The 12,090-nt window shown below is 35.9% G+C and overlaps 2 protein-coding genes across 2 annotated transcripts; one reads left to right on the plus strand and one right to left on the minus strand.

The window, feature by feature from the left end:
* Window positions 1–69: 69 nt before the first annotated feature.
* LOC129901184 (uncharacterized) lies at window positions 70–2,962 on the minus strand. Its single transcript, XM_055976306.1, has 6 exons — window positions 2,782–2,962; window positions 2,607–2,677; window positions 1,318–1,366; window positions 1,096–1,203; window positions 730–805; window positions 70–544 (listed from the first exon to the last, which is right to left on the minus strand). The coding sequence occupies exons 1-6, from the start codon at window positions 2,828–2,830 to the stop codon at window positions 298–300; spliced, it is 600 nt and encodes a 199-aa protein (XP_055832281.1). The 5' UTR covers window positions 2,831–2,962; the 3' UTR covers window positions 70–297.
* A 1,802-nt stretch (window positions 2,963–4,764) lies between these two features.
* On the plus strand, window positions 4,765–11,973 carry LOC129899575 (phytochrome-associated serine/threonine-protein phosphatase 3). The gene is made up of 10 exons (XM_055974583.1): window positions 4,765–5,173; window positions 7,522–7,668; window positions 7,790–7,857; window positions 8,334–8,391; window positions 9,584–9,694; window positions 9,775–9,825; window positions 10,067–10,210; window positions 10,281–10,376; window positions 10,482–10,553; window positions 11,509–11,973. The coding sequence occupies exons 1-10, from the start codon at window positions 5,093–5,095 to the stop codon at window positions 11,590–11,592; spliced, it is 912 nt and encodes a 303-aa protein (XP_055830558.1). The 5' UTR covers window positions 4,765–5,092; the 3' UTR covers window positions 11,593–11,973.
* The last annotated feature ends 117 nt before the right edge of the window (window positions 11,974–12,090 follow it).

Consider the following 12,090-nt stretch of genomic DNA (forward strand, 5'->3'; position numbering starts at 1 on the left):
AGCTGATCAATGGAATTGAACCTAAAATTCTGATGAGGGAAAAAGAAAAGAAAAAAGTGTGAACGAGACTTGTGAGGTCGGCAATACTTCAATGCAAATTTTGTGTAAAACTATGTCAAATTACACAACATACAGTTTGTCGATATACAGTCATCAGCTAATTCATGGTAAGAAGATTTAGGCCTATGCGCACATACATGCTCAATGGATCCTTGATCAAAATGGCCACATAAACAGTGCCAAGGATATTTGGTGATTTAAACACTATGATCTGAGAATTTTTAAGCCCATATAAAATCAATCTTCATCATCTGAACTCTCATATGCTGCTACCAAGCTTTTTATCGGATTATCCACCTTTGTTTCATTTCCCGGGTCATTTGGTCTAGCTGGCAAGACCTCTTTCTGCTTCTCCTGCTTGCAATTTGAGCTACTACTAGGAATAGCCTGTGTACTTGAGATGGAATTACTCCCATTAGACCCTGTAGAAACTTTCTGCTTCTTAGGCTTGACTTCTAAAACCCTTTTTAGTAAATCTTGCTGCCTGTAGGAACAGTAAATATCTTAGTTTGACTCCTTGAATATTTGAACACAAAAAATTACCAAGATGTAAAGATGATTCGACTTCTGATTACTGGGGCACAAAACCAAATAGAGAAAAAAAGACAAGGGAGATGACACGGAAGAACAAGTGTCTAAAAGTAAGAACGCAAAATTAATCAATTGTACCTGATTCCACTTTTTGGCTTGGGCTCAACACGAAGTGGCAGAGGAATAGATGTAGGAGAAGAATCAGCAACAGCTTTGTTTAAACTGGTTAAGTAAGACATAGAAGCTGTAAATGGTTATACAGCTAGATAACTGTACATATCTGTCATTTTTTGGGGATAAGTTATATGTGTCCTCAACTTTCACAAGCCACAACACATCCTCTCTGCAGGCAAAAGCTAAAATCCGACGGGGTAAATCATCAAATCAACCTTTATAATAATTCTATGTAATAATGAAATTCAATTGAAATCAATTAGCACTCGTCGTCACCATTCAATATAATTATGCGGAGGTAAAATCAAACAAAGGAACACAAAAAGGATATCTTGAATGCTTGAAATGCACGTTTTTCAGTGCGTCGCAGAAGGCGTTCAGCATCCTCCTCGGCTTCCATCTGCTCCTTCAGGTAAAGCAAGTCATCGCTGTCCAGGGCTGCAATATATAACTTAAACAAGGCTCAAGAAACTATTCCACATTTCAATTATATGGACAGACTAACGTACCAAGAAAAAGGGGGAAGCAATTATAGTGAGCAAGAATCTATACCGCCTCTTCCATGAAGGTAACCTCCACGTTCCCCAGCAACCTCTTGCATCTGAACACATCAAGCACCCAGTAGGAAAAGCCAGGATCCCTGTCAGGGCATGTTATCAGAAATTGGGGCATGTTACGATGGATACTTTATAACATGATCTAACCCTGAAATGACTTGAGATTACATGCTTTTCTAACACATCTGAACTTACAATGATTCAAGACCATCAAATTCTTTTTAGTAGTAGTTAGTAGTGCTAAAACTGTCCTCAGACACTTTCTATATCCAAATATACTGCAAAAACCTCTTTATCTAAATGCTAATAGGTGGACAGAATATTTCCCTTATTTCAGTCCATAGCTCTTTTAAGTGTTTTACCTTTTGGAAGAATCAAGCATTCCCCTTACTAAAACAAAATTTTCTAGTTGCTTATAGGCTTAACAAAACAAATGTGTAGCTTAATGTTCGGTAGCAAAACAGAGGAAGGACATTGGAGTAAATACAAAGAGCAGTAAATACGAAATGGACTTGCAGATCCAGTCAGTTTTATTAATCCTTCCAGAGTTCAATAATGGGAACTTTTTCTTTTCTGTTTTTCCTTTTGATAGCTAGGATATGGTGGCGGAGGGAAGTGACAGAAAGAGAGGGGGGGGGGGGGGTAGAGGCTTTGCGTAAGTAAGAAAACTTGGAGGCGTTTAAAATTAGTATCAATAACACTAATCTCAAAAGAGTTACTCCTACCCAATAAAAAAGCTCGAGTCACCTTTTCTCAATTAAAAGACCCAACCTTTACATCATCCAACATAGAATATGGTGATTATTCTAACTTACAATTAAAACAGCAGTATCAAAAACCATACTATCTTCTCTAGAGTTCTTCAGTCCACTACTAACATTTTCCCTAGATATCATTCATTTCACTACGCTGATGAAAAGTCATATACAGCAAATGGCCAAGTTTATGAAAAAATAAACAGCATCCGATGGGGAAAAAACAAATGTGAAGAAAACCGAAACATATGCTATGCTGGAATTATGAACTGTTGCGGAGTTAAAATAAATAAATAAGTAACATGTCTCCTCCCTAACAGCTTAAATTTCTAAATGAAGTTCAGTTCAATATGAGTAATAGCTAAAGCTGTTAAATGAGGCGGTTCACACAGTTCAACATCAACTTTCAAGTTCTGTTGTGGACTCATTTTTTCTAAAAATATATGGAATTCAAATCAGAAGCAAAATTCATTCCTCTTCAAGCAAATTCGAAGAACCATATAAAGTTGGAGAAACGGGATTCGCTAACCTTGGAAACCATGCGTTGGAAAGTGACCTCCTCGTCATCTATCCTGTCCTTTCCTTTCCCAAATTTCTTATCTGCCAAAAAATTGTTTGCATTTACAGGTTAAACCTAAAAAGCAAATGAATGCCAAAAACTAGCTAACAGTTACATGTGTGTGTGCCAAATTGTCGGAAAATACCTTTAGGATCGGTGAGATTGGTGTATTCTCGAACTTCTCTTCCTGCCATGGCTTCAATTTAGGGTGACTGGAAATTGCAGAGATTATTAGCTGAAGATTGTGTGCTTCGATTTAGGGCTTTTTATCGCATTCGGGTCGTTTTTTCTTCACTTCCTGTGAATTTATCCTCTTTCTAGATGCAGAACAACAGTCGGGTTGAGAAACTTTATAATATGTCTCACACCCGCTGTTAGTTGTATGAGACCTCTTAAATTTTGACAAATGGAAAGTGGGCTCCATACATTGGTTTTGATAGATTTTTACATTATAGGTGTGTTTGATTCGGAGGAAAATATTTTCTTACGTATATTTAATGTTTGGTAAGTAAGTAAAAAATAATATTTTTAAAATATTAATATATAATATAATAAAATATTATGGAGGTGGAATAAGGTGGGGGAAATGGGAGTTCGAAGGTGATGTGAGGCGAGATGGTCAAGGGATGGTTTGGGAAGGAAACAATGAACTTTATAGGAAAAACAACAGTGGAGAAATCATAACAAAATAAGAAAAGCGATGCAGGGCATTCAGACTAAGAATAGTACAATAACTAAGACAATATGTGGTGGTAGATGTCAAAAGCAAGAAACTACAAGAATAAACAAAATAGTGCAATAACTAAGACACAATTAACAATATGTGGTGGTAGATGTCAAAAGCAAGAAACTACAAGAATAAGGCTAATACTATGGCACCACCAAGCCTAAATTTGTCGAAAAGTAAGGCAACGCTCCATTACCTACTAGCATTTTACACTAATTTGCAACTTCTATACATTTCTATCTGATGTAGCATCTCAATAAACTGCAATTGCATCATGTTATGTCTAATCACATCTTTCCTATATTTTTTTGAATTTTCTAATATTCACCATAACTGACCTCTTGAAGCTGCTTACCGAGACATCTACGCATCTCTTCCTCACGTGTCCAATCCATTTCTATTTTGCTTTCCTCATATTTTCTACCGTGGGAGTCACTCCCACCTTGTTTTGACTAACCTTATTCCCAATTTTATCACTCCTAATATGCCATATATTTATCTCAACATCCTTATTTTCACAATTTGCATTTTCTAAACATGACAGTTTTTGATTACGTAATGTTTCTCCTCATATCACAAAATCGATAAACGCCACTCTGTAGAACCTATAAACTTAAGTGATACCTTTTCATCACAACCGGAATAAGCTTTCACTTTATCAACAATAAATACTATATGTAACAACACAATTGAAAGTTAATCATGGTGATTGTTTCTGTCTAATACTTGTAATGGACAAATAAATAATTAATAGTGGTGATTAATTATCGCTATATTTTATGGTTGTTATAATAACAGTTGATAAAGATTGTCATAAATGTAGTCTAGTGATGATGATTATAGGATATAAATGGTTAAAGAAGGTTGTTGATATTTATAATTGCTAAAAAAATTACTACAAATTACCATAATTAATACATAAAAGTATATTTCCAAAAAAACATGACTAGAGATAAAGTCACTGAGATTTAAATATTAGCAGTATGATGAAATGAGTATATACTTTTTATCATCAAAGTTGCGGTGAGATGATGACCATCCATATTTTTAATTAGATGTTCAAAATTTAAATTTTGAAAATTAAATTATATTTGATTGGGAAAAGCTGAAGCCAATATTGATGCTATGAATTTAATATAATTTAAAAGCTTCGACTCAAATTATATATTTATACTATTTTTTTTATAATAAATATAAATAATTTATTTAAAAATTAATAAATAAATATAATTGAGAACCTATAACTTAAAAATTCTCGACTATAACTTTAATTACATACTTTACCGTAAAATGAAACTTTTCAAATGCATATCTGTAGATTAATTTACTCCAAAGTAGGAGAATACCAAAGAGGGAAAAGAAAAATCTCTTTATATTTTGTCCCCAAAGAAAACCAACTAATCGCACTCGTGGGGTTTCCAAAAAAGGGGCTAGGGATGAAAGGGTAAAATAGTCCAATCAATTTCTGGCCAAAATACCACTGTACGTAAAGTCACACTTCGCCAGGGTTTCGAAATTCACTCCATCCGAAGGGATCGGAAACTCTGTTTTCTCCGATTGGGGTTTTGGGCAGTATCCGATCGAGCACGTTTCCGGCATCAATTAATCGGAAACGTCAGCTGAATCAATCGGCTCTTTCACATTACGCTTCAGAAAAATCCGTACATTTATATACTGCTGGTAGGTGTAATTGCAAGGAAGAAGGAACACTAGATTTAGAAGAAGGGCGATGGATTTGGACCAGTGGATAACTAAGGTTAAAGAGGGACAACACCTGGCGGAGGACGAGCTTCAGCTCCTCTGTGAATACGTATGTTTAATACTATATCCTTTTTTGTTAGAAAGCACATCTATAAGTATTTTCCAGTATTTCAATGAATTTTTCGGAATAGAGCAGAAATAGATGTAGAAGATTCCCATAGCTGAGCCTAAATAGGTAAGTTTTGAGAGGTTGATTGATTGATTTGTTGACACATGTCTTACAAGTTGTTTACCAAAAAACAAATAATCCTAAATTCTAGTAATAGTAAAGGTTATATTGATCTTTCCATTTGGTTCATTACTCATGGGGAAGTTTTTTTTTTTTTTTTTTTTTAGCTTGTAGATATTGTTGATTTTGTTTTTTGTTTTTAGGCTTGTGTTGAAGGGAGAAGTGTCAATGGGGATTATTTATGCAGAATGTCTTACATTCAGCAGATTAGTCCCATTTTCACTTGAGGAAGTTAATGATTTTCTTAGGTGTACTGCAAGTGGTATTTTGGAGCTTGATTTAGCAAGTGTTTTTTTGTTGTCCGGGAAATTTCTCTTTATAATTCTACCCATAAAAATATCTACCAACTGCTCTTGTTTTTTTCATAGCTCCATCTAGTGGACTTGTTTTATAGGGATCGCATTTGCATGCTAACAAGATGTGTCCCCAATTAATTTTAAAAGAACAAAGCTCATTAACCTCATAGGAATTGGTAGGTTTTCCCAGTAAAAACTTTATGTTGGCTTGGCGTTTAATCAAATTTCAAGGTTGATAAACGTGGTGGTGGTGGTGGTGAGTGGGACAGTAATGGTGGTAAAGTGATATCCAGAAGGAAAAAGTTTCACAGGCACTAATATGGAAGTACAAAATAAGCGAGAAATAGTCTATAAAGCATTATTAGTTTGCAACAGGAACCCATTGTGACTTACATAGCATTGGTGTTGGACTGACCTTCCACCGAAAATAAGATATCATTCTCATGAAAATTAGTGCACTAGAATATTCTCAAGACTCTAAGCTCTAAATTCTGTCCAACCAAGAAATGCTGATTTGCAGATAATAACCATATAAAAAGTGTAGAAAGGGTGGAGCATGTACAGAGCAATATTATATAGGACAGCTGGGTGAGCCAAAATAATCGGCAACGAAGGATAAAGTTCTTACTGCAGGGAGGAACAAAACCAGAAAAGAACAAAGAATAAGAAGAGCTTATCTGCCTCTCACCTCCTCTCCCTCCTTTTTGTCTTCTTCCTCAGCTGGTATATTCACATATAGCTCATAAATACTGGTTTTTGCAGAAGTGTGGGTTGTATCTCCTCCTTTCAAGTAGTTGCTTCTGACAAAGATTATTGCAACCTTAGATCTTTGAATATTGAAGCTATTAGTAATGACTAGAGCCTCTATTCATGCTTCCATGTCATCCATCAGCCTAAAAAATTAGATAATGTGGCAATTCTTGGTCATGCTTAACACATACAATTCGAGCATATGACTATTGGGTTTATTCCCTGGCCTTGCCAAGACAAAGCCTGTTATGAAGGTTTACAGATCAATAGAATGCTTTTGAGATGGGAGGAAATGGAAATATAGGGGAGTTATTTGCTTATATTTGTTGGGTGGATGCAAATTACAGTTCCTGAGTTATAGTTTCTGTCTTATTGATTTAAATTATGGGGTTATATTTGTGAGGTAAGTTCCTTCTCATATAGTGCCATGATTGTTTCATGTAAATCATTTGACTTTCCTGTGGTACTAACCAATCCAGCATAACAAGAGCTTGCCTTCTTTTGATATGCATGATAGAGAATCAAGAATAAAAATAATGACTAACTGAAGTCAGGGGCGGAACCAAAATATTTGATAAGGGGGTTCAAGAAAATTAAAAAATAAGGGACTGGATGAAAAAAGTAAAAATATGTGTCATTGTCGAGAATCGAACCCACGACCACAGGCTCAATCACAGGCACCTTATCCACTAATCCACAATCTCCATTTGTTAAGGGGATGCAAAAATAATATTTGTACATGAATAAAAAAAATCGCAGTATATATATAGTGCAATTTTCCGACGAAGGGGGTTCGGTTGCCACCCCTCGCACCCCTGTAGTTCCGCCCCTGACTGAAGTATGACACATTACACAAATAAGTGGAGGTCTAAATTGCTTCTTCTATAAACATTATTCAGAGAAAAGTGTTTGATTGCATGTGGGACAAGATACTAATGGTGCATTAGTTTGGTATCTTCTTCCTGCACATCAGTCACATTAGCAATAGTTATAGATTTTTTGTTTTTTTTTGCATTTGATCAATAATGTTTACCGCCTTGCACTTCAGCATCACATCTAAGTTCACCTGACAGCATGCATTGTATTTCAGTTGTGTCTAAAACATGTGACACTTTTTCACAGGTTAAAGAGATCCTGATTGAGGAGTCAAATGTGCAACCTGTTAATAGTCCAGTTACTGTTTGTGGGGATATACACGGCCAATTTCATGATCTAATGAAACTTTTCCACACTGGTGGTCATGTGCCAGAGACAAATTACATCTTTATGGTAAAATTCATTTAGTTTATTCTTAGTCCATAGATGGACTTTTATGGATCATCTTGTTATACAATTTATGCCAGGATTCTTGTTCATCCCTTCTGTTGTAAGATCTCTCATATTTGGGCAGGGAGATTTTGTTGATCGTGGATACAATAGTCTCGAAGTTTTCACAATTTTGTTGCTCCTTAAAGCAAGGTATGGTAAGATTTTTTTTGTTTGTATCACTTGTCTACTTTTAGAAAATGGTATTACTGCTTATCCTTACTGTATCAGGATGAAGCATTGGGTTGACAAAATTGTTAATTGCCCTGTGAACTTATTGATATGGACACGTATATTTTGATAAATGCTGTATTTATCTTTTCAATAAAATTACTGTGAGGAATGTTTTCTTTTTAAAAATAATTTTGATGCTTTTGGGAAGCATTGAGCTTTTATAATGTTCATATTTTTGCCTATATGTTATGATGGTTCCCCTTCTCTTGTTCTCTGTCTTTCACTTTACCCAACATTTTCATCTTCAACGATGACTCATATTATCTTCTTTGCTCCAGTTGAACAAATGTGAATTTTGTATGGCACTGGTAGCTGTTGATTTTCCTGCTAGTCTATTGAAAGGTGAAGGGCATTGGTTCTTATTTATCTATCTGTTATTTTTTATTTGCTACCAGATATCCTGCCAACATTACACTTCTACGCGGGAATCATGAGAGCAGGCAACTAACTCAGGTATTAGATGTTATGCTTAAATTCATAGATAATACCTACTTAAGAAGTGTGTGCTTGACGCAAAGTACCATAAATGTCCGTGGGATTCCACCCACACCCACACACCCACAAACAAAATTTATTCTTTTCCTTCTTACAGAAGCAATTGGTCTGTTGCTGTCATTGGTCTGTTTGACTAATTATGTGCAGATCTAAAGTTGGCAGTTATGGCTCCCAAGGCCTTTGGGAGTTTGACTAATTCTGTGGAAAAACAAGATTCTTTTTTTTAAAGTACAAGTTTGTACCTTAGTTGCATTTCTGGAATAAAAACGTTTTGCTAGAGTGTCCAGCTCAACTTTTGGAATTCTTGGATTATCGAATGATGTAATATAGAAAGGAGACTGCTCCCCGATCTTTTGCAATTTATGCAAGTACCAGCGTGGTACCATTATATCAATAAATCTACCTTACTTTATCCCCCCCAAAAAAAAGAAGAAAGAAGGATCAGTATTAGTGATGAGGATATAAGGGGATATGTGGGTAGGGTGAGTTCGAACCTTGCTGCTGCTGATGGAAGCTTGGTATTTAAGCGGAAGCAAGACAAAGGGGTGGGACCATACTCTGCCGAGTTTCGAACTTGTGGGTAAATTGGAGTTGGGCCAGCTAATACATGGTATTTCTCAATTATATATAAAAAAAGATAAAGAGAAAATGAGCTGGCCGTTACTCTCTGTGAGGGTTTCTTTTTCTTGAACTCATGTCTGGACGATGTGGAATGCTCTCTTGCATTCTTAATGATTACTGTAGTTGCATTCGATGCTCATGGTAGTCTTATGGCCTTATGGGTTCTAGCCTTGAAATATCAGTAAGGCGCCTCATGATGACTGTGTTGCAAAGAGCTTACTGGAGTAGCCTTTGAGCTTGGTGCAGCTAATGTTGCTGCATTCTGGAGGGAAGCTTACTTTGCAAGCTTGCTCCTATAGAATGGAAAGATTTCTCGCTGCTCGGTCTTTCAGAGAAGTAATTTATCAATATGCAGGAATAGATGTTTCGAATATATAACTTGAGTTTCATTCAATAATTGTTTATTACTTTTATTATTGTTGCTGCTGCTCTTATTTTAAGTTGATACCTTTGGCTTTATTTATGCAAAGGAACAACACCTCCTAGACATGCTATTTTCTGATCTTTACTTTCTACCTGTTTTTAATAGGTCTATGGATTCTATGATGAATGCCAAAGGAAGTACGGAAATGCGAATGCTTGGCGGTATTGCACTGACGTATTTGACTATCTCACTCTCTCAGCAATTATAGATGGAACAGTATGTTCTGGTACTCTTGATAAGACAATAATTGCTTGCCCATCTCTTTTATATATTAATCTGTCCGTGTTGCATTGCAGGTACTATGTGTCCACGGTGGCCTTTCTCCGGATGTTAGGACTATTGATCAGGTAGGTGAATTGAATGTTGACGTGTTTGGTTTTTTACTGTAACAATTTTCAGTTTGTTTAAGTGTATAGATGTGATATGACTTCAATTAGATGATGAAATCAATATGTGGGATCATAAAAACTAACATTGCTTCTTGGTTATTCACTGAGTTTTTAAGCTAGAAATAACAGATTTCGCGGTTAACCAAAAAAAAACAACAAACAGAACTAATATAGCTTCTTTTTTGTTTATGACATGCAGATCAGGGTCATTGAACGTAATTGTGAAATTCCCCATGAAGGGCCTTTTTGCGATCTTATGTGGAGCGACCCTGAAGATATTGAAACATGGGCAGTAAGTCCTCGAGGAGCAGGTTGGCTGTTTGGATCCAGGGTTACCACTGAGGTATGTGGTTAAAGATGTTAGATATTGCTATACATCCTTTTCTAACAATATTCTCTTGTCATGGTTGCAGTTTAATCACATCAATAAGTTGGATCTAGTTTGCCGGGCTCACCAACTTGTCCAGGAAGGTCTGAAGTACATGTTCCAGGACAAAGGACTCGTTACTGTGAGTACTGAGTAATATATTTTTTATGGCATGTTGAACAGACATTCTTTTAAACATGTAGTAAGTGTATGTTTAGTGTGTCACTGTTTCCTTTGTACTATGAAGGTTTGGTCTGCTCCCAACTACTGTTATCGCTGTGGAAATGTTGCTTCAATATTGAGCTTCAATGAGAATATGGTACTTTTCCTCTTTTTTCATGCTTATTCAACTTCTAGTTAGCCTTTCTGAAATAAAGGGATTACCTAGTAATGCCCTTTCTGTTTGATTGTGTATTCTCCCGCTCATTGTACTTCAAAGTGATGAGTACCTATTTTTATTTTTTTAATTGATCTTGCAATTATCTCGATTCAACATGGTATGTGTTACATTAGGACTTAGGTTAAATTGAAGTTTGCCTATGGTAGTTGGATCATAGAAGGGCGTTCATCTCAGGACTTCATCGTTAACTTTGTTTTTCTCATCAGAAAATTTTTGATGGAATGTGTCAAAGGGATGGATAAGTTCTTAAATCAAATTGAGATCCTCTTAAATTCTTAATGATCTAGGAAGTATCACGTTCCAGTATAAAAGGTTGGGAAATGTGATGCGAGATAATGATGCTGACTGTTCCTTCTGTAAAGCTCCTTGTGGATCTGCTTTGTTGCTCTCACTTGGTTAATCTTATTAGATGTAGAAGATTTTTATAAGATTTGTTTAACACTATACACTAGGGATAGACGAATCAACCGGTTTTGTGCTTTCGTGGACTTCATAGAACAGTTGATGGTTCATTCTCAATGGTATTGAACGAGGATAGAAATAAATTTTCAAGTACTAAGCAGGGAGTGGAACTGCATAGTTGTACTGGCTTTGCTATGTGGTAAGGAAGATGGAGAAAACATGAAGTATTTTAGTCAGTTTCTCTTAGAGCATTCTCCACTGACAGTTATTCTTTGATCTAACCTCCAGCTTTTGGAACGTGCAGTGTTACCATTGCATCTCTTTGTATCTACTTTTTTAATTATTGCCCTTTATGTGTGTTTTCATTTCCCTCCTCTTTTCTGGAAGCATTTTCTATGTATGAATTTTTTGCTGTCAGTTCCGGTGTTTCATAGATTTTTTTAAAATTCTTATCTTTGTTTTGCTTTATCAGGAGAGAGAGGTGAAGTTCTTCACTGAAACTGAAGAAAACAACCAGATGCGAGGACCCAGGACAGGAGTACCTTATTTCTTATGAGTGCGTACTTGCCTTCTTGATTGATATTATTTCTGCACTCTGTGCTGTCCCTTATTAGAGGGAAATTGAAGCGGAAACTATCTACTTGGTGGGAACAAGATTGCTGTGTGGCTTGCTTCTCTCACAAGATGGCGATACATACCCTAGCTTGTTGGGCTGTTCCTGCTTTCGAATAGTTTGTGCTATGTATTCACAATGGCCTTTTAATGTTTGTTCCTATATGTTCCATAATTATTCTTACCTGTGTTATATTTTAAATTCTATCTCAAAATCAGATTACGAGATGTTAGATTTCTTCTTGCAATGTTAGAGTACACTTTCCTTAAAAAAATGGGTCCATTTACTTTGAAGAGCGCAGTATTACAAGTTACTTGGTACATTTGATGTTTTATTTAAGCTGTGAAGTATATTAGTTGCTGCAGCTGAGCATTTCAAGAATCGAGAGATGAAATTGGCATTTGGTTTGGTTCCCAAAAGGGGACTATTAGTTTTTTCCTC

This window comes from Solanum dulcamara, chromosome 8, assembly GCF_947179165.1.
Source record: "Solanum dulcamara chromosome 8, daSolDulc1.2, whole genome shotgun sequence".
Taxonomy (NCBI): Eukaryota; Viridiplantae; Streptophyta; class Magnoliopsida; order Solanales; family Solanaceae; genus Solanum; species Solanum dulcamara.

Coding starts and splice junctions, on each gene's coding strand:
- LOC129901184 (XM_055976306.1), bottom strand. CDS start 2,830: ATGGCAGGAAGAGAAGTTCGAGAATACACCAATCTCACCGATCCTAAA. Junction 1,204..1,317: donor TTACCTTCATGGAAGAGGCG/GTATAGATTCTT, acceptor TATATATTGCAG/CCCTGGACAGCGATGACTTG. Junction 545..729: donor AAGCCAAAAAGTGGAATCAG/GTACAATTGATT, acceptor CTGTTCCTACAG/GCAGCAAGATTTACTAAAAA.
- LOC129899575 (XM_055974583.1), top strand. CDS start 5,093: ATGGATTTGGACCAGTGGATAACTAAGGTTAAAGAGGGACAACACCTG. Junction 7,858..8,333: donor TTGTTGCTCCTTAAAGCAAG/GTATGGTAAGAT, acceptor ATTTGCTACCAG/ATATCCTGCCAACATTACAC. Junction 9,826..10,066: donor ATGTTAGGACTATTGATCAG/GTAGGTGAATTG, acceptor TATGACATGCAG/ATCAGGGTCATTGAACGTAA.